General features: G+C 36.2%; 1 protein-coding gene across 2 annotated transcripts in view; it reads left to right on the forward strand.

Moving 5' to 3' along the window:
• Positions 1-8,644: 8,644 nt before the first annotated feature.
• The window catches only part of KIF5B (kinesin family member 5B), a 42,182-nt gene continuing 28,228 nt past the window's right edge, over positions 8,645-22,598 (forward strand). Inside the window, exons 1-2 of one of the 2 annotated variants that reach the window (XM_079107443.1) lie at positions 8,645-9,225; positions 15,929-16,016. In XM_079107443.1, coding sequence (XP_078963569.1) covers positions 9,100-9,225; positions 15,929-16,016 — 214 coding nt within the window. In that variant the 5' untranslated portion in view covers positions 8,645-9,099. Of the gene's footprint in view, positions 9,226-15,737; positions 15,774-15,928; positions 16,017-22,598 lie in introns of those variants that run through there. The other variant, XM_079107444.1, reaches the window with a different exon arrangement.

The raw sequence follows: 22,598 nt of genomic DNA on the forward strand, positions 1-22,598 counted from the left end.
ATGACCTACACTGGCAGGGTAAAAAGTTAAAAAGTAAATCTATTTTCTACAAAGAACACCGGAGAGACTTAGGAATTACAGATGAGGGAAAGTAGAGGTGCAAGGTAGAGCTGAAAAGAGAAAAGTTTAATTAGAAGTTTATGTAGAGAGCTGTTAAAATGCAACTCCCCTCAACCAAAAGTGCCAGAAGATTGCTCTCTCCCATGGCACATAAAAAAGGAAGGAAGTTCACTCTCTGAAGAAGTAGAACCAGAGAAGGCTATAGACTCATGGACAATAGACACAGCTAAAGAGAGGGGTGCTTTACTGAAAACAAGGAAATAAAGTCTACAAACTCAGTGTTGAGATTGCCCAACCACACTTACCTCAGAGAAACTGGCAACCAGGTTTATGCTAATCTAGCAAGAAATTATAGAGTTCATCACTGGGGGAAAAATAACTAGTTAAAGAGATATCATAAAATACATTTAGGTCTGTACTATTCAATGCAATCCCTATTAAAATAATAATATCACTCTTCACAGAAATAGGAAAAACATCCTAAAATTCACATGGAATCACAAAGACCACAAATAGTCTTAAGAAAAAAAGAGCAAAACTGGAGGCATGACAATTACTGACTTCAAAATATACTACAAGGTTATAGTAACCAAAACAGCACAATATTTGTGTCAAAGCAAACATGTAGACCAATGGAAGAGAAAAGGTAACTCTAAAATAAACTCACACATTTATAGTCAACTGATTTTCAACAAAGTTACCACCAACCTACAGTGGGGACAGGACAGTCTATTCCATAAAAGGTATATTTAGTGGATATCCATATACAGAAGAATAAAATTAGATCTTATCTCATACCATATACTAAATCAATTGAAAATGGATTAAAGACTTAAATGTAACACCCCAAACTATGTAACTACTAGAAGAAAACAGGGGAAAATCTCCACCACAGTCATCAGGAAAATGATTTTTTTGCATATGCCTCCAAAAGCACAGGCAATGAAGGCAGAGATAAACAAATAAGATTACATCAAGCTAGAAAGTTTGTGCACAACAAAGGAAATAATCAACAGAGTGGAGAGACAGTTTTCAGAATGGAAGAAAATATTTGCAAATTACATATCTGATAAGGGGTTAATATTCAATTATATAAGAAATGTGAACAACTTTATAGCAGGAAAACAGATAACCTAATTTCAAAATGGGCAAAGAACCTGAATAGGTATTTCTTAAATAACCAACAGATACCTGAAAAAAATGCTTGGCATCACTAATCATCAGGGAACTACAAATTAAAATCATAATGAGATAGCACCTCACACCTTTTAGAATGGCTACTACCAAAAAGACAAAAGATTAGTGCTTATGAGAACATGCTTACCACACACACCATTAGTAGAAATGTGAATTAGTACAGCCATTGTGGAAACTAATATGGAGTTTCCCAAAAAATGGCAAACAGAACTACTTTACATTCCAGCAATCCCCTCACTGGATATGTTTCTAAAGGTGATGAAATCAATAGGCCAAAAAAATATCTCCACTCCCAAGTTTATTGCAGCATTATTCACAATAGTCAAGATATGGAATTGACATAAGTGTCCACCAATGGATGACCCCTAGCACTGATAAACAAATAAATAAATGAATAAAATGACATATAAAACACAATGGATACATTCAGGTATTAAAATGAAGGAAATCTTGTTATTTGTGCAGTATGGATGAATCTAAAGGATATATGTTAAGTGTGAATAAGATAGGCACTGGAAGACAATACCTTATGATCTCACTCATGTGGAATCTAAAACATTTGGTTTCAAAAAGCACAGAGTGGGGCTACAGTGCTTGGTTGGGGAAGAGTTGGAAAGGTGTTGGCCAAATTATACAAAATTTTATTTTAAAAGGAAGAACAAGGTCTAGAGGTCTCTTGTACAACATGGCAACTATGGTTAATAATATATTGTGTTCTTGAAAATTATTAAGAGTGAATATAAAGGGTTCTTGTAGTAAAAATGATAACCATGTGAGGGAATACATGTTAATTGGCTAGGTTTAGCATTCACAATGTATATATACTTGAAAACATCATGTTGTACATGACAGATACATACAATAGTATATGCCAATTTAAAAAATAAAAATTTGAACTTAAAAATGACGTTTAGGATTTCTGTAATGAAATGAGTAGGTCCTGCCCAATCACACAGTGGTAAAGCCCATCCTTTTCTAAACCTGACTAACTTGCACAAGTTTCCAATAAGTTTTAGTTTTCCATTCAAATATGTTAAAGCACCACGGTCCAACACACATTTGAAGAAATTTAAGAATTTTTAAGAGTGGCAGATTTTCCAAAACAAACCATAGAGAAAATATGGAGAAGAGAAGAAAACTAAAAATGAAACAAAACATGTCCTTAGACTGATAAGAAAACATTGATCTATGAAACAAAAACATTTCTCTAAAAACATCCTTTCAGAGAATAAAACTTCACAGATTTTTATGTGCGTGCACCCGCACAAGGGTGGGATTAGAACATCCAAGAAATTTTATTCTCTGAATATCTATGTCCATATCTATCTATTACAACTCTCTATATCTCCAACAAAAAAGGTGAAAATAAAGTTTAGAGAACCTCTGAGACAGGAGAACCAAAACCAAAGGAATGGGAAATGGAAAAGAAAAGAGACGTATAGACAAAAAGATTCTAAAAGTTTTTGAAAGAAAAATGCAGATCATATACAAAGGACCAGGCCTCAAAGGAATCAGACATCTCAATAGGAGCTAGAAAACAGTGGGAAAAATACCTTCAAAATATCAAAAGCAGCTTTATGTTTCTGGTGGATCTGTGGGATATATTAGAAGTAAATGGCTGGAAAAAATTGAGGCAATTTTTAATTCCAGAAATAAAGTAGTACCAAAGAGGAAATACAATCACAGTACACTGTACGGTTGAGCAGGTTTACTTGGAAAGTAAACACTATATATTGATTTAATGATGATAGAATTATTCACATAAGATAAGAAAATTGTGTGTTGATTCAAATGGGGAGCAGTATAAAGGAGCATTAGCTTCATTTAATAATAATTATTAATTTATCAAGAGGCAGCAATAAAAAGTTATTAATTATAAAACATGGAGATAAATACCAGAAGAAACTATTAAAAGAGTTCAAATGGCAGCCCTGAAAAATAAAAGTGGGGGAATTGGTGGAACAAGAACTTGCAACTATTTTGCATTGTTGTAGTGTAATTTTAATTTTTGAACTGGGACCATGGGTTACTTTGATAAAGTAGTTTTTAAAATATGTCTGTCCTAAATAATTTAACTATGATGTTAAATAGAGTGTAGGGGTTTTCTGTCTGACTTGTGAAATAATTCCATGGTGAAAAACTGCTTATTGAAGATGGGAATTGAGAAAAGATAGATGGATTTAGAGGAGCATGAGGGAGAAAGAGATACAGGGTGAGATCAGCGTGACTTGGAAATTAACAAAGCACAGAAGGGCAGTGAAAAGACCAGTTTCCAAGGATTAAGAAAGTAAGTTATGGAGCAATGGGAAAATCCTACACATCTAAGGGGAAGTCAGGTGATCAAAGGCCTTGAAATCCAACCAGAGGAATTTGAACTTGTTTGAATTGGAAAAAAAAAAAAAAAAAAAGGGGGAGTTTTAGGTTCTTGGGCAATAAAATGATGTAATATAAGTAGTGTTTTAGGAAAGTTCATCAGAAAATGACCTGTAAACTAGTGGACTTAGGAGGAATGCCTTAGTCTTTCCACCATTGTCTCCCCAGCACCTATCCCAATAGCTGGTCAGAGTAGGAACTCAACCCATATTTATGGAATGATCAAATAAAGAAAGAGGCATGAAGTACTGAATGAAACCCTGGACTTGGAACTGTAAATACAAAGGAAAAGGTGTGTGTCTTGTACACATTTGAAAAGAGAGAAGCTAGCCTGGCACCATGGTGCATACCTGTAGTCCCAGCTACATGAAAGGCTGAGGCAGGAGGATTGCAAGTTGGAGGTCAACCTGGGCAACTTAGCAAGACCCCATCTCAAAATAAAATAAAAAGGTCTGGGTGGATTTAATCCCTAGTACCATGGGGGAGCGGGGGGCAGGGAAGATGTGCTATAATTTTCTATTCTAAAAACCTGTTTTTAAAAAGTTTTTCTGCAGGAAATGTAAAACATATTTTCTTACAATAATAATGTTTTAAACAGTGGTTATGTTATGAGACCCTCCTCCAACTATTTAATTTTTTTAAATACTTTTAGATGTCGATAAACATTTATTTTATTCATTTATTTTTATGTGGTGCCAACAATTGAACCAAGTGCCTCACACATGTTAGGCAAGTGCTCTAACCCCTGAACTACAACCCCAACCCCAACTATTTAATTTTTAATTACTCTAGAATAGAGTCCAATTTAGATAATATTTATTATACCTCAGTAACATTTTACAGATTATTCCCACCAGGTAAATTTTAAGTTCCAAGTTGTAGGTTATTATTTCAGTTATCTATTGCTATGTAACAAATTATTCAAAACTGAGCAACTTAATAACCATCTTATTGTATTTCATGATTTTATGTGTCAGGAATCTGGGCAGGCCTCAGCTGGGTGATTCTTCTACTCTGAGAGTGTCCATGGAGATTACTGACTGGTATTCAATTGGTCAATATGCGGTTTGATGGCCCAAGATGGCTTTACTCACGAGTCTAGTCTTTAGGTAGGGATGAGTGGAAGGCTAGAATCAGCTGGGACAATAGCCTGGAGTGCCTCTGTGTGATTTTCCAGCACCATGCAGTGTGAATGGTCTGCTTATATGGCAGTCAGAGCTCCCAGAAAGAGTCTAGAAAGAGACTAGGATAGAAGTAGCAAGCGTTCTTCTTACTTACTCAGATAGCATGCAATGTCACACACTTCTGGCACATTACACTAGTTACAAGTGTATCACAGGGCCAGGCAAGGTTCTAGAATGGAGACCCGCACAAAGGTGTGAACTGAGAGAAGCATGGTTCATGGGTGGATAATCATTAGAGATTAATTTCCACAGTGATAATTTAATGTTTTTAATCTGTATGGGTAAAAGCACCATTTGGATTTTCATATTTAAAAGTTGTGTCAATAAGTCTTGAACTTATGAAACCTACTATTTCTCTGTTAATGTTAAATAGCAACAGTCTTTTAAAGAAAAACTGGAACTAACCAGTTTTTAAAATCAATCTTTTGTTTCCCCACGAAAGTATTTCTTAAACCCTTATTGCCGGATACCATTATTCTTTACAATTTTTAGAAACAGCAATTTCTAGAAAGGTTTTGATTTTCACATAGGATTTTTCTCCTTCTTTTTGTGTTTACAGTCATGATCTTGATGCTCCCTTGTCCAAGAGAAGTATGTATGGCAGTTCAGAAGGCATTTGCAGGACACTTTCCTTTTTGGCTTTTGTTTTAATGAAGCCCAAACTTTCAGAATCTGTTGTTCAGGAAGAAGGAAGTGATGTGGTTTGAGAGGCAACAGAAGTTGAATGGCTCTGTGGCCCTTCCAGTCACCTCCTTTCCCTGCCCACATGCAGAAAGTCTTCTGAGTCACCTCTTAGGAACCTCTGTTTCTGTGGAATGGAAAATGGGAATCACTGCTCTGATCAATTATTCCTCTGATCTTCTGAGCTGGGGAGCAAAGAGGAGCGAGCAATGGAGTGAAAAACTGAGGAACTTCAGATGCAGACTACCATGTTTCTCCTTCACATGTATAGAAGATAAAGAAAATTGTAGAGTTGCCAGCGACTGCAAACTTTTTAACCTGGAAGAATACTGATTGCTTCTAGACATCAAAACAAGAAAGCCAAGTAATTAAGTGTTGGCAGGGAGTAGAAGATAATTCCATTTCTTCTTTGCTAAATTTGAGGCTATGGTATAGCATATGCTATGATAAGGTGGCTGGAGATATGGGGCTATCATACAGATGAAAAGATAAGGTTCTAGGCAAGAGATTCCAGCAATTGTTGAAGAAGTGAGCTCAGAGATAATGGAGCAGAGGACTGAGAATATAACCATCATGACATCCTGTTGCAAAGGCTGAAAACTGGCAGCACACCTGCTGTATTCAGCATACGAGACACATTTTACTTAGCTCACATATTATTTAAATTATTATTATACTGATAGCCAGTTTGATTTAACATTGGGAGTTTAAACCCTGTCTGAATTATGCCTTTTTTAGAAAAATAGGAAGATAACAATGTTGAGCTCACATCCTTCATGTCAGGAGTTGAATAACAACTGCTATCATCAGATGGGGCTGCTTCTGAGCAGTGGGACACAGTCCTTTCTAGTGAACTTCACCTATATGTGCTACAAAAGGGACAAGATTCTTTTCTTGACCTAATGAGGTCTTTCTCAGGCCTCACCCTTGGCCTATAAATTCTTGAACAAAACACTAACATAATTTCTAACACATCCCAGGATGACCCCAGCTGCTTTAAAGCACCTTTCTTAGAAAACACTACCAGGAAACACCAGAAGCTGGGGTCCCAGTCTCTCAGCATCTGTGAAAGCATAAATGACCAGTAAACAAACTCAGATAGGTTTCATGTAGAACAGCTTCTACTTCCTGCTTTTTTGTAATTTTTCACGCTTATTGCAATAGCATAGTACTGATTAAAATCTGTCCTTATCACTTTAAATAGGGTCTGGCTTTATCTTTGACAGGTGCTAAGAGTCAGCAATAAAGGTGTTAGGTTTTGTTGTTTGAAAATGGGCAGGTTAAGTATGTTTCCTGTTTTTCCTTCAGAGAAACTGAGAAGGGAGAAATCAAATATATAAGAAGCTGACAAACATTGATATAATCCAGTTACAGGCGTTAGAAAGAATTCAGGATATAAATGAAAATTAATTTTAGAGAGGGAGATAGCTGGTTTTTTATTTCTCTGAAATTAGGGATAAGGGTAATAGGACATAGAGATAATGGAGAAATCAGATGAAGAATAAATAGACTGAAGGGATGAGAAAGAAAAATATCTACCCTTTACTCATCAGAGCAGGCTAACAAACATAGATAAAACCAGTTGGAAAGTGAACAGGGGAAAGTATTTCCTTCAAGGACTTGCTGAATCCATAAAGTGTCACAACAACCTCCTTCTTTGACTACTGGTTTCTTACTGAGAAACTTTGTTCTCTAAAATCATAGATTATCAGAAATTACTGTTACAAATTATATTAGTAAGGACAAAAAAAAAAAAAAAAAAAAGAACAAAACATTCCTGCCTGAAGAATCTAATATAGAGAAATAGCCTTGATTTCCAAGCCAGGTGAAGAATTTTGGGGGAAAAAGGGTTTCTGAAGACATTTCATCAATATTAACTTTGTAACTTTTAAGGAAACAGAATCTTGGTCCATGGTAGTCCAGACCTGATGTTGATGCCTTTACTCACAGCTCTGTTTTGTTGAGGCCTCTCAAACCACTATGTCATTTAAATTTTACCAATATTCCACACTTCCCCCAATGACCTGTGATTACTCCACCTTTTCCTTTGGAGAGATGGGCCACCATTCCGCTGGTGTAAACTCTCCCTCACTGCCGTGGGTCAAACTAAACCTCCTGAACAGTGGATTTGTTTCTGGAGGTATTAGGATGCTTGGGTGAGCAGAGTGGTCACTGGAGGTTTTCAGAGTCCCATTATTCATTTTACAAACAAAACCTGGGTGCCAGAGGTAGGGTTTTAATTGTCATTGCAGCTCATCGCAGCATCTCAGAGCCATTTCTACATAAAGAAGACTTATGGTTGAGTGCTCGATAAGTGCTCTACCCCTGAGCTACATTACCAGCCCTTGGAGTGGGTTACTTAGACATGTAATCCACAAACCTATCTAGGCCTCTTAAAAAAGCCTAGATAGGTTTGTGCTACGGGTCAATTATTGCCATCCCAACCCCCACTCATTGAGATTGATGAGTTCTGTAAATTTAAGGGGAAGGAGGACCTCTGATTCACTGAATATGTGTGGGGTGGCAAGTGTGCAGGTTTAGGATGCTGCCACCCACCCGCGAGATGCCAGGCCCTGGGCAACTGAGGGTGACAGAAACTGTGGGGCGAGGGAAGTGGAGGGACTCTGTATCTCACCCCATTGTTACACGTTTCTTCAGCAACCTTTTTCATTCCTTAAGAGAAATTTCTTTTCACCCCCTTCGTCCTGTATTTCCACCCTATTAGCTCGGGAAGGAGCAACAGCCTCAAAGAGAGCCATGCCCCACCCTTCATTCAAATCTCCCTTTTTTGGAAGCGCGATCTAAAAAAGTGGACCTGGAATGATTTTTCTCCTTGGCAAAAATGAAAGCAAACACTTCCTTATAGGGATCTGGAAATATATTTAAACTAAAACATTAAAAAGTTACACAACTTCTCCCCCAAAGAAAAGAAAGCTGAGAGTCTAAAGAATTCTGAGGCGGCTAGGTTGGGTGGCTCAGAGTCGCAACCGCAGTTCTAAAGGAATTTCTGCGCATGAACTTCCAGAGAACTTGAATCTGCGACCCCCGCCCCGAGTGGCAGCTGAGCCGCCGGCGCGGCGCGAGCACTGATTGGTCGCCTGGGCGGCCGGGCCACCGCGCCTGCGCAGTCCTCCCCCCATCGCCACCCTGCCCGGCGCCCAGTCGCCCGTCTGTGGCCTCTAGGGATCGGGCGTCAGCCGGCAGTGAGGCCGGCAAGTGGACAGCCTCGCGGGCGGACAGGTGGGCCCGGCCTGCTCGTTACCAGAAGAAAGGAGGGAGCCAATTTCCAGGACCCTTGCATCTCCCTAGCTCCCGGAGCCTGCCCAGGCCAGCAAGAGAGAAACTGAAGGAGCAGCCGCCGGTCTACCGGGTATAGCCGCCGCCATGGCTGCCATGATGGATCGGAAGTGAGCCTCGGGGCCAGGGCTGCGGGCGCCGGCTTCTGGAGTCCGGACTCCCCCGCCGCCCCTGTTTGGGGAAGCGCGGCGCGGCGGACGGCCGACTCTCACGTCCCTTGCTACCCCGGACCTTCAGCTTGGGCCGCTCCCTCCAAGACTGAAAGGCGGGGAGTGGCTCCCGGCCTCTGGCCCCGGCTGCGAGAAAGATGGCGGACCCAGCCGAGTGCAACATCAAAGTAATGTGTCGCTTCAGACCTCTCAACGAGTCCGAGGTGAACCGCGGCGACAAGTATGTCGCCAAGTTTCAGGGAGATGACACGGTCATGATCGCGGTGAGTGGCCCCCGCCCCCACCTCTCGTCCCGCTCCTTCGGGCCTGGCTGAGCTGGGGGTTCAGGGACGTGGCGAGGTGCAGAACCAAGAGAGAACTGTGGTGTCCCGAACGCTTCCCTGCGGGGTTTTGCAGGTTGAGTTAACTCAGTCGGGGAAACTGTTGAGTCCACCGGCATTCCAGGATCGTCCCCACCCGGGTCTTCGGCGCCGGGGGACGGGAGGCGCCTAGGCTCAGCCTGGGACACTCCCCCACCTGGGGCGCTGGAGGAACCGTGCGGGGAGCAAGCTTAGGGCACATTCGCCTGTGTTAGTGCTCTTACTGTTGCTGATGCTGTTGGTATTTTGGATTACGCCCCCCACTCCATTTACCATTCATTTAATGTGTAATATTAATTCGGAGTTTTAACTAGAGCATTGAGCCATGAAACCAATCTTTCTGTATCTTAACTACTATGCTTAGTATATGTGTTGCCCCCTCACCCTGGGAGGGAAAGCTAACAAACAACTGCAAACATACCTGTCTAAAATGTTCACCCACCCATCTTTTGAGAGATGAATGACTTTTCATATAAACAGTTACCGTAAAAAATTCGAGGACTGTGAAAAGAAATCGTTTTCTTTAAAATCGGAGTTATCAGTTTAATTTTATGGTAGAACTAAACAGATTAAGATTTGGTCAAATAACCAAAAGAAAGATCCAGACTCTCACACTTACTGGGTTTTATGGGGTAACAGCTTAGGAAAAATGTTACCACTGTCAGACACAGTATTACACAGGTAGAGTATTAATAAAAACAAGCTTATAAAAAATACAACAGTTGACCATTGTTAGAGTCATACTTATACAATTAAGGTCCACCTTGAATAAAATTGATTTTGATCCTAGAGATAATAAGCTATTGTTCTTTGGTAGGGTAAAACAATTAGTTTTGACTATCATTATAGGAAGACCAGAAAGTGAGGATATTTTGAGATCTGCTCTCTAGAGTTGAAGGTACCTGAAAATAGCATTCTTAGTTAAAGTAGATTAGAAATGATTAAGATACTTTATACAGTACAGGGAACTGTGACTGAAAATTAAATTCACCTTTTTTGGTAATGCCATGTGTTAAAACTTTTTCTACATTGTTATCAGGGTACACAATCGTCATACGGTAATTTTTCCTCTAATGGCATTCTTTATTTAGTGTATTGTTTGTGCTATTTAATTTGGAAATAGAGAAGTCACAGGAGATGGGACATTGATAATTGAAAGCACTAATGTAGAAAACAGGACTGAAGTTCTTTAGGATTTTAATGTGAAGGTTTCCAAAGTTCAGCTTTAGAAAATGAATGTGTTAGCTCCACATCCTCTTAATAGACTTTTTTTGGGGGGGGAAAAAGTCATTAGGTCACTAATAACTGCAAACTACTGCTGTGTGAAAACTGTCAGGCCAGTTCTTTGTTAACAAGTCTGCAAGAAAAACTCTAGCTATAAATGACATCATAGCAAGGCGGAGAAGTTAAGCACAGTGATCCTTTTCCTTTAGGAGGATATATTTTCCATGGCATTGACAGGGAATGAGTGGATGCTTGCAACTCCTGGATTAGTTGTCAACCTTGAGTCTACCAATTTCTTAAGTTTTTGTGATTACTCAGCAACGCTTTACATAACAAAGCTATTTTTTCTTTTCCACTTGTATTGTCTTTTTTCTTCAGACTTTTGTTTTTAGATAAACCTCTGAGTATAACTAAGATTCTTTTTGTTGGAATGCTAAAATCTAGGACTCACAAAATTACTATGATTAGGTTAGAAAGTAAGCTTTTTGTATGGCTCAAATATGACAATATATGAAGAAAGAGATAAACCAAATGATTACCACAGGAAACATACATTTATTCTAGGCCATTTCCTTTGGAAAATTTGTAAGTTCTGTTTCAAAATGGAAATAAACCTAAGTGATAATATTAAAAATAAAGGATAGATGCTTCATTTGTTAATCAGTAATGAATACTTTGTTGACCTGTAGATAAACTTGTGAGCCTTTTAGTTGGTCTTTTAAGAAAGTATAAGGCAAAATAAATTATAACTGGGTTACATAGCATTAAAAAGTGTAAGTGAATGGGTAATTCATTATTTTCAGGCCCTACCTTCTTGCATATAATAGCATTTATTATGTGGAAGTCTTGTATTTTTGTTCAGTTTTTTTAAATCAATCATATCTTAAAAGGTTGGGAACTCATAGGAAAATTAGAAAAATCTCCAGAAAAATCATCTCTTAGGTTGTTTTACTTATTTTAAACATGATTTAAGAATGTTTTGTACAATTTTCAAGTTAAATCAAAATTTAAAACATGTATTAGCTTATAATGTTACTGAATTGTAAGCATAAACAGTGCTCATGGAGAAAATAATTTTTAAGAATTCTGATTTTCTTCTAAGTTCAATTTTTAATGCTTCATGCAAATATTTTTCTGCTACTCATGGAAGCAGTATTTTAACATACTACCCCATGGCAGACAAGCCTTTTGATTTCATATTGGTTTTCTCTGTGTTGTACAGCTTTTAATTTATTTGTAATTTAAATGCTTAGTGAAGTGCTATAAATATTGTACTGAATGAAATGAATGAGTTTTATGGAAATTAGTAAATGATACAAATATAAACAGTTTGTTTTAAATTAGAAAATTTACCCATAAAACAGGGTGTTCAAATGAGCTTGCTGAAAACACTAAAAACAAAATCAATAGAAAAACTTAGTGCCTGGTTGTGCTCATTTGCATGATTAAATCTTTGCTAACCATAGTTTCTTATATGGTATACTATAGAAGTTGCCAGAACCAACAACAGGCTGTTGTAGTACATTGAAATTAGAAAAAGAATAAAACTAATTAGATCATCTTGCCCATTTCCTTGCCTGAAGCAAAACATGATTACTCTTTTCAAGTCATTGATGATTTTGTGTTTTGAGCCTGATTTGACCATTTGACCTTGAGTGAAAATTGGAAGAGGGAGCCATCATCACATACCTTTCCAATTGTGGAATGTTAACCCACAATCATTGTCTGACAAAGGAATGATACAGACCTGTGTGATCTGAAAAGATCACTATTCAGAATTCCAGATCAAAGTATTTCCCTGCCAGAGGGTGTCCTTCATAACCAAATTTGGTGTTCAGTTTGGTCTGTTTCAGACTCAAAAGGATCACTTCATTTAAGAAATCTGAGGTATGGGTTCTAGTTCAGATAAACCTGTTCTATTTCATTTTTCCTCTTGAAGCCTAAGTCAGATATGAATGCATCTTATGATTGAGGTTTGTAAAACGGAGTAATTTTGAAGATACATAGAATTATAGACTTCCTAATGTACATTTCAAGTCTAAAAACCAGGTTTTAAAAATATAGCTGTCCAGATAGTTATTTTCCTTTGTTTAATCTATTTGAAAAATTGAGCTGTGCCTTAATTATACACCATTACAAATAATTTTTGTTTCTCAGTCTTGATTTTTAACCCAGAAAACCAGGATCAGTAAACAACTTTATGACTAGATCTTCAACCACCTTACTCACTAAAACTATAATTTAGTTTTGCACTCAAATAAGACTACTTGCAACTTAATGCTAAGCATTTAAGTTAATTTTTTGTTTAACAATTATATTAATCACTTGCTTCCAACTTAATTTTATATTTGTGTGTTACCCTTTAGTCATTGCCATTTGTTGCTGGGTGTGGTGGCCTATGACTGTAATCCCACCAACTCGGGAGGCTGAGGCAAGAGTGTCACAGGTTTGAGGCTAGCCTCATCAACTTAGTCAAGTCACTGCCATTTATATTACTTTAGTAAGGTTGTAGTGATAGTTTTGCATATTTGTTTTGAGTTGCTGATAGAGTAAATAATTGCATAAAGTTCTTTTAAAGCAGGCTTTACCATTACCCATTATTTTTGGCATAACTCTTTATCATAGTTTAGTAACACTATTTTTTATTGATGTAAAAATGGAGATGTGATATTAAACCTGTAATGTTATTCCTATATTTTAAATGTTTATTTTAATAAGATTTTATAGTTTAGCTTTATTTTGGAGGGATACTTGTCTTCATACTTTTACCCATTTTCTATTTGTTTACTTGTTTCTTGTAAGCAAAATTAGCATTAACTATTAAGTTTTGCTTTCATATCATTTTTTACATACCTGTTAGTAAACGTAGTATATTTTGGGTAGTTGCAGTCCCTTGGCTTCTTTACCAGATTTAGGCTCTCTCCATTTCAATTCCAATAACATTCTTGATCACCCATGTTATAGATCCTAGATATAACATCTCTTAGTACTTAAGCTCTACCCGTTCTTATCCTTTATTACTCTTTGAACTCTACAGTTTATAGTAATTAAATATCATTTATAAAATTGTGTTACTTATCTGTAATATCTGAAATTTTATAATCATTGTTTGCTGGATAAATGAAGAGGAGAAATTACTGTCTTTTTATATAGAAAAACTATTAGCATGGTTTATCTCTGGGTGGTAAATATAATTTTAATTTTACTTTATATTTTCAGTATCATGCACCATGAATATGTCTTATATAATCAGTACAGTATTAGATTGTCTTTTGTAAATCATACCTGTGGAATTTCATGTTAATGTTTCAGTAGCATCTTAGCAAAAGATACTTTCATCTATGCCATAACTAAAGAATAATCAGACGTTGATGCCACTTTAAAATTGATGCCAAAGTTAGGTCACCATCAGGAATGCTTTTACAGCAGAGGGAAAACAAACAGTAGTGGCTTCAATAAATAAGAGGTTATTTCTCTCACATCACAAAAGCCTAGAAATAGGCCCTTAACACCTACTATTTCTAAGACCCTGACTCTGTTAAACTCTGTCATTCATTACTATTGAATTTTCATTGTAATATTTGTCATGTTTCCAAGATGGATGCTCCAGCTCCAGCCATTCATTCCAGGAAGGAAAAAGAGCAGTTTCAGTTGAAATGGTCCCTTTTATCAGGAAAACAACACACTTCTCAGAGACCTCTCAGCAGATGACCATTTCAGATTATCCAAAAGCAGGTCATGTGACCACTAATTATAAAACTAGGCTAGCTGGCCTTCAGGTTTCCAGTAGTAGGTAACACGGCAAGGGGAATTGGGAACGGCTTTGAATAGCTCTTTAGGGTGCATCTGCTTCATTTTTACTGTTATTCTAAGCTTTGGGGAGAGGACTATAAGATATTGTTTCTGAAAAAGTAGATCTTTTCCAACTAAGACCTAGAAAGTATCCTGCAATGTTGTATGTTTTTTCTGTTTGTTATGTCTTTTAGGACCCACCTTTCTTCTTTTCCTTTAGAAGAAACTGAGGGCAAGCAGATTGTTACAAATACCTAGACCCTCCTTTCCTCTTTCTCTCATCTATCTACATACTCACTTTCCCTCCTAGATTATTCAATTGTTCCTGCCAGCATTTATACTTATTCAGGTCTTTCCTATCTTTAAAAACAAACAAACAAACAAACCGTGACCACATTTTCTGCTCTATTTGGTTCCCCCCCCCACACACACACCTATTGCAACCTGACCTTTGTAGTTGGATACTTTTCAGTTTTGTCTTGCCCTCAGGGCTACATTTTTTCTTTGACTTACAAATATACTATATTGTAATTCTTTTCTACTTTCTTTTGTTTCTTGAATGCTTTAAGCTCCTTTCTGCTTTAGGGTCTTTCAGCATCTATTCCTCATTCCTGGACTACTATCTTCACTAACCCCCACTTCTTCATGACTGAATATGAAGAGAGTAACAGTGAGCTAGGTGCTACTTATTCTTAGATTCTTTTTTTTTTTTTTTTTTTTTTTTTCTCTCGTGGTATTGGGATTGAACCCAGGGCCTTGTGCATGCAAAGCAAGCACTCTACCAACTGAACTATATCCCTAGCCCCTATTCTTAGATTCTTAAAGATCACTCTTCCAAGAGTGTTTTCCAGACAGTTTTCTACTCTCCCCTAGATTCAGGTTCTCTTCGTTATTCTCTTAGAACTGTCAAAGTACCCAACTGCATGAGTCAGAATTCTAGTCAATTAATGGTCTAATGTCTGCCTCACTGTTTCTTAACCTCCACTAAAGCAGAGAGAGAAGAGAGACTCTGTCATCATTCTAGGGTGGCATCTGGCCTTCCATAAATATTTGTTAAATGAAACAATGATTGAATAGCTATTTCAGTAAACTGAAAAACTGAATGAAGTAGTAGAAAGAGGTCTGATTATTAGTATAATTGTTTTACTAACAAAATTAAAGGAAGTGTTTGAATTCAAATTTAATTTTCGTACCCTTCAAAGTTCTAGTTTCCATATCTACAAAATGATATTAAGCATTGAAAGTAGAGTCACAGTGTCTGCCAGAGTAGATATTTAAAAAAAAAAAAAAAAAAAAAAAAAAAGTCAGTAGTATCTGATTGGCTACCAAAGTAGTGCTAATTGTAGTTACTGGACTGGGCCCTAGGAACATAACATAGACTAAAGCGGACATTCTTGTTTTCATAATTTATTCTAATGAATTTGAATGGGAAACTGGTAAGGTCCCTTATACTTAAGATAAAATAACATGAAATGATGCATATTACATATGCTATTTTGAAAATTAAATATATGATGGCATCTTTAAGGGAGCTTAGAAATATGCATTCACCATTTTATTTGTATAATTGAAATGCTTTTCTGTTTTTTAGTCCAAACCTTATGCATTTGATCGGGTGTTCCAGTCAAGCACATCTCAAGAGCAAGTGTATAATGACTGCGCAAAGAAGATTGTTAAAGGTAAATATATTTAACTTGCTGTTTACTTATTACTGTCCAAGCAGTAAGTCAAATTTGTTTGTGATCTTTCCCTCTTAACATTTGCTTTTTCATTGTAATGCCCTTTTCTTCTAAGTTAATTGCAGAGTAAAGATTTTAAATAATAAAATGACCAAATGTAATTAGTAAATACACTATATTGCTCAAATACCATGATCTTATTCTCTGTAATACATAGTAAAGGGTATTCTAGGAATTCTTACAAAGTTGTTCTTGAAAGATGCATTTCTGTTAGGAACTGGAAGTTTCCAAGGTGGTAAGTAGTTCTAGAAATAGAACAGCATGAAAATGAAAACAAAATGACTGGACAAGTTTCTAAAGCATAATAGAAAATGGCAGTATCTCTTTCTTCAGTTCCACTATTATTCCTTCCCCCAATTTCTTGTAGTCAGCAGAGAAACCTTTGAGGAATTTAACAGCATTTGTCAGGATGAAAAAGAATGTCAAGGAGCAAAAGAATGTACAGTACAGCTAATACTATTAACCTATACTAGAATATTTCTCAATTTTATATTTTCTAAAATCACAGAATTCTAAAGTTGAAGGGGTGCTGAGTTGATTATCTGGAGTTATTTTCCAGTTACTATAAAAGTTCCCCTTTTCAAAGGAAACTTACAGGTAAATAACTACTTATGATACAATTAATTTCATTTTTTGACAGCTATAGTGTTAAAAGGGGCTTCTTAGGTTGAAGCAAAAATGTGTTTTCTTGTGGCATTTATTCAGGGTAGAGGCTGGGATTTGGTATAAAAGTAAACAGGAGGTCTGGGGATATAGCTCGGCTAATAGAATGCTTACCTTGCAAGCCTAAGGCTCTGGGTTCAATCCCCAGCACTGCCAAAAAAAAAAAAAAAAAAAAAGTGAACAGTTTAGATTAAGTAGGAGCATAGACAGTACATGGTAGTAACATGAGAAGAAGTAGAGTTTATGGGTAGAAGTGAGTTTATAGATATGATGGAAAATGTAGATATTCTTTTATATTAATGCCAAATTGTGATATAAAAAAATCATCACAAAGAGTGAGGAAATGGGGAGGAGGTTTAAGGAAAAGACATGAAATGGATGGAGTAGGACAAAGTTGGCAGTATTACCAGGCAACTTTCAGGACCAATTTGAGGTTTGCTGCCAGAAGAGTTGAATATACCCATTTGGAGTTTTTTTCATGCAAGTACAGAAGAGGGAGCAAAAGGCAGGAAAAACGAGATCATCATTAAGGGAGTGATTATAATGGTGGACCATGGAACCTAAGGTAGATAAGTTGCAGGAAGGAGGGCATGAGGGAGGCTAAAGGACAGTGACAAGTGGTGGCAAGATTCTTGGGTTATATAGATCTAAGTGAAGACAAAGGTTCATTGGAATCTGAGTACTAGATAAGAATAGAAGATGGGTACTTAAAATTGCTGCTTTAGAGGTAGTGCAGTTAGTAGTGAAAAGGTTATCATGAAGTTAGCATCTGATATAGTAAAGGACTAGATTATAGAAAAATTAGTATCTTAGAGGTCAGGGTGTTTTAGTGAGGTCATCTTCTATATGGACACTGAAACCACCAAGAATTGTAACAGGAATGGTATTGGTGAAAAGACATTAAACTGGGTGCTGAAATCTTCATAGGACGAGAGGGAATTAACTTGTGACTAGAACAAAGAGGAATAAGTGGTGTCATCTCATGTTGTAAGTATCAGATAATTTTCCAATTGGATCTGTTATTAGACATAATTAATACATTCTTTGTGACATCTTATATCCTAATGTCTAGAGTATATGTATCTACTACTTTTGTTCTGTTTTGTAAGTATTTGTAATTCTAAAGTGGCTATAATTCTAAAGTGGCATAATTTGTGTCTTGAAATTTGCCACTTTTCTAAAGACTGCATTAGGTTTTTTGTCTTTTCTTTTTTGGTATGGGGGATTGCACACAGGAGCATTAACCACTGAGCCACATCTCCAGCCCTTTTTAGTTTTTATTTTGAGACAGGGTTGCTGAGACTGGTTTTGAACTTGGAACCCATTAGCTTTTAGCCCCCTGAGCCACTGGGATTACAGGCATGTGACACTGCCTGATTTTTATTAGCTTTTTAAATAAAAGGAAATGATTGACCCTTTGAACTGTGGGCAATTTAAATGTACAGATCTTTTTCACATGTGTTGCAGCCACTCTAAACCCTATTCCATACTTGTACATTGGAGTGAAAGCCTTTAAAGAATAGGTTCCATTTTGTTCATTTTAGCTCCTGATCATATTTTAGTTTGGTTTTTGATGTTTTTCTTACTCTAGTAACTCTACCAAGTTGGCTGTTAGCATATTTGATAAGTCTTTAATGGTGTCTGGGACATCAAAGTTTAAAAAATATTATTTTAAATCATATATTAAGCACTTAATAGATCATGGACCTTAGACCAATTTTCTAAAAACTGGATAATGCTGGCTTTTAATTAAATCACACTGCTTGGGGGTATTCAAACAACTTCAGAGCCTCTACCTGTGCAGTCTGGTTTGTTGTCAACATACCTACAAAAAGATGATGAAAAATTTGGATCTTTCTGTGAAATTGTGTTGATGACTGGTGTTTCCCCCAACTGAAGGTAGTCAAACGCGAAATGCAGTTGGTTCAACCGTATTTTTCCCTTAAGAAATTTTGGGGGGCTGGGGTTGTGGCTCAGTGGTAATTTGCTTGTCCAGCATGTATGAGGCACTGGGTTCAATCCTTAGCACTACATAAAAGTAAATAAATAAAATAAAAGCATTGTGTCCATCTACAACTAAAAAACATTTTAAAAAAAAGAAATTTTGGTATACTTATCTATAGTTCCCATAATCTTATTTTTTCCTTTTTGGAAATGAATATAACGTTTCAAGTTACTCATATCCTGTTATCTTTGTTCTCTGACTTTTAAAACTTACCTGACTTTTAAAACTTACATCCTTGGAATGTAATTCTCTTTGTAACTGGAAACTTGGACTCATTTAAAACATTTTTTCCTATCACCCTACCCACATCAAGTCTCTCCAGTTTATTCTGGGTTTTTTTTTTTTTTTTGAGGATCATTTTTATAGAATAAAATAGGAATACCTCTGTTTTGATATCAGTTAACATTTATTATCTTTCCTAAGTAATGCAAGTTTATTTGCTCATTATTATTTTTTTCTGAGTATTATTTTAAAAGATCATTTTTGGGCCTTAGTTTTTATTTTGTTTTGCTTTTATAAGACTTACCTGGGTGTTTACCTTTCTCATATGATTCTAATGATTTTTCTGTTTTTTCTAAGTTCTTGATTATAATAGTCTTTTTTAATAATAGACTCCATCACACCTTTCTCATAATGCTTTGAATCTGTTGTCCTGCTATGTAGGGTACATGTACTACTTTTGTTCTATTTTTTTACTATTTGCAATTCTAAGAAAGATAATTTATTTCCTGAAATTTCCTTCCTTATCAAATTTTTAGTTCCTTTGACTTCACCAGCATTTTCCTACTTTACTGTTTGGAACCAAGTTCAGGATAATAGTTCTCTTTGCAATATGCTTAAGAACACAGGATTTATTATCAGACAGATCTACATTGAAGTCTAGGCTTTTGTTGCTTTTTAGCTGTGTGACTTTTGGTGAGTTACCTGATTTTTCATTTTCTCTTCTGCAGAATAGGAGATACTATAAGTTCTTACACAACAGATATCAGCTACTGTTTCCTCTATCTTCTGAGAGGAAATTGTTAATTCAACCTACTGATATTGGACCTAGGGGCACTCGTGTATTTCCACTCTACAAAATTAGATGTCCAGCAAGTGTTGGGATAGAAAGTTTCTGTTACTATCTTCCTTTTATATGCCAGCTTTGTAATTTATATTAGTACAGTGTCACCTGGCTGTAACTTCCATTTGTCTTCACCCAGTTGTCTACCATTATAGGAGAGCCTGTATGTGGTAGCTAGTAGGACTTCTCCTAGAAAAGATGTGAATGTGACTGTTACCAGTGAACACATAGATTTAATTGGGCACAGTGGTACATGCCTGTAATATCAGCAGCTTGGGAGCTGAGGCAGGAGGATCACAAATTTAAGACTAGCCTGGGTACTTAGTGAGACCCTGAAAGAGGAAGTACTGGAACCTGAAATGAAGCGAATTATATTCTGTGTATATATATGATTATGTCAAAACAAACCCCACTATCTCACATAACTATAATACACTAAAAAAAAAAAAATTAAAAAGTACAAATAAATAAGGGCTAGGGATGTAGGTCAGTGGTAGAGTGCCCCTGGGTTCAATCCCTAGTACCACCAAAAAAAAAAAAAAAAAATACACACACACACACACACATACATATATGTTTGTACACACACACACACACACATATATATATATATATTTATTTATTTATTTAAGGAGAGAGAAATGGTGTGGGTGCCTAGTGAACTGGGAGGATAGGAAATCAGTTAAATACAAGGCAAATTGGACTTGGGACAATCATTGTTAAATCAGTTAGATGAGAGGACACAGTCAGAAGCTATTTTGGGGCAATATCACAAAATGATTGGCCAGTTGCAATTTCTTCTAAGATGTGGATTTGATAGGCAAGTTGCCGTAAATGACCTGAAAACAGTACTCTCTGGGACCCTGTCAATGACAGCTAATCGTGTTTGCATCAGTTCATAAATTTCTGTACAAATATATAATTTTATTATGTATCGGGCTGTTAACCTTTCTGGTTTAGTAGATTCATTAGTAGAATGAACAAGATCCTTCTGAACAAGATTTATCCACTTGCATTCTTTTTTGAATTCTCAATCTGGGTGAGTCAATTGAGTTTGTTTCCCCTATATTAAGTAGTTTTGTATGCAATGCCATGCATCACACCAAACCTTCGTAGACTTGTTTCCCACCATAGCTTCCTGACCTGGACTATCTGCCACTTTCAGTTTTTCCACATGTATCCTGCCATATATGTATTTTACCTCTTGTGCTTCTTGAGAATACAGTACAGTGATTAAGAGTATGTCTCGAGAGACAAAAGCGTAGCTTAAAGGATACACAAAGACTAAGGAGAAGAGAAGGGTGCCTTCTAGGCAGAGTGTTAACCCCTAGACCAACCATGCCTGTTTGAGAAAAATACATCTCAAGTTGTGGAAGCAGGACACATTTATACTGTGACCTTGAAGTTGAACTATATGAAATTTAAAAGTACCTATTTTATTTGATTACAGGTTTGTGTTCCCTAGAATTTCAAATAGTTGAGTATTATTTGTATATTTTAAAATATACACACCTAAGGAAAAATGTAAAATACTGAATTCTAGTTAGAGGTATATATGCATGGTGAAGGGTCTATGTGAAAATATAATGGATAAATATATGTTTTAATAGAAGCATTAAAAATATAAAATGTTAGTGGTAGAGTCTTTGGTTATAGGATTGTTCACTATAAAATTCAAATTTTTGCACATTTAAATTTTAAATTTTTTATAATTAAAAGTTTGGAGTGAAATGGCTGTAGGAAACAGGATGATATTTAAAGATAGAGGAAAGCATATTACAATCGACAGTATCTGTGGGTTCTTAGATCAAAAATATTTGAAAAATTATGTTTATGCTAAACATATACAGACTTTTAAAATTATTTTCTGAGCAATAAAATATAACAGCTATTTACATAGCATTTTCATTGCGTTAGGTATTATGAGTAATCTAGAATGATTTAAAGTATGTGAGAGGATGTGCATAGGTTAAATGCAAATACTATCCCATTTTATGTAAGACTGAGGAGTATCCATGGATTTTAGTTACCTACAGAAGGTCCTGGAATCATCCTTCTTGGATAACAAAAAACAACTGTATACTTCTAATTGACAAAAATTCTCATTTAGTAATATAATATATGACATGTCTAAAAATCACGTGATCAATCGTTGCATCTCCTATTCCCAGAGCAAAGCCTAGGTCATAGTGGATACTAATTAAATATTTTAGTGTCCGTCTCTATAATCGTATAAAACTTTTAAAGTCATGCTTGAAATTTCAAATGCACATGCATTCATTGTTCCTAGACATCTCATGTACTACATAGTTTTATATAGCATAAATATACTATCATAATAGATATTCACCTGCAAATATTTACTTAATACCTATCGTGGTAATAGCAAGATCCTATCATGAAAGTACCTTTTAAAGATCTAACAAAAGTTTGAATTTTATGCTTAGGTTTTATGTGATTTAAACATTGTAAGCAGGAAATGTGACATGGATCCATTGAGGATAGATGTATATAAGGGAGGTGAACTGGAATAGGTCTAAGAAGTTTATTTCCCAAATGATTTCTTCTTTAGAATTGCTGGCAAAGGCATTGCAATCTCATCTGTCATAAATGTGCTTCATGAAATGATTTTGCTTCCCTTCTTAAAAATAAAACCAGTTTTGAAAGAAAGTTTCAAATGTTTGGAGCCTTTTAAAATTTTTAAATCTCCCAGGGAACTGAGTACTGATGTCTTCTTTTTCTCATTAGTGTCTGTGTAGGAAATCTATTATCTAGTTATGTGTTCCTGATA

This window comes from Sciurus vulgaris, assembly GCF_902686455.1.
Source record: "Sciurus vulgaris genome assembly, chromosome: 12".
Taxonomy (NCBI): Eukaryota; Metazoa; Chordata; class Mammalia; order Rodentia; family Sciuridae; genus Sciurus; species Sciurus vulgaris.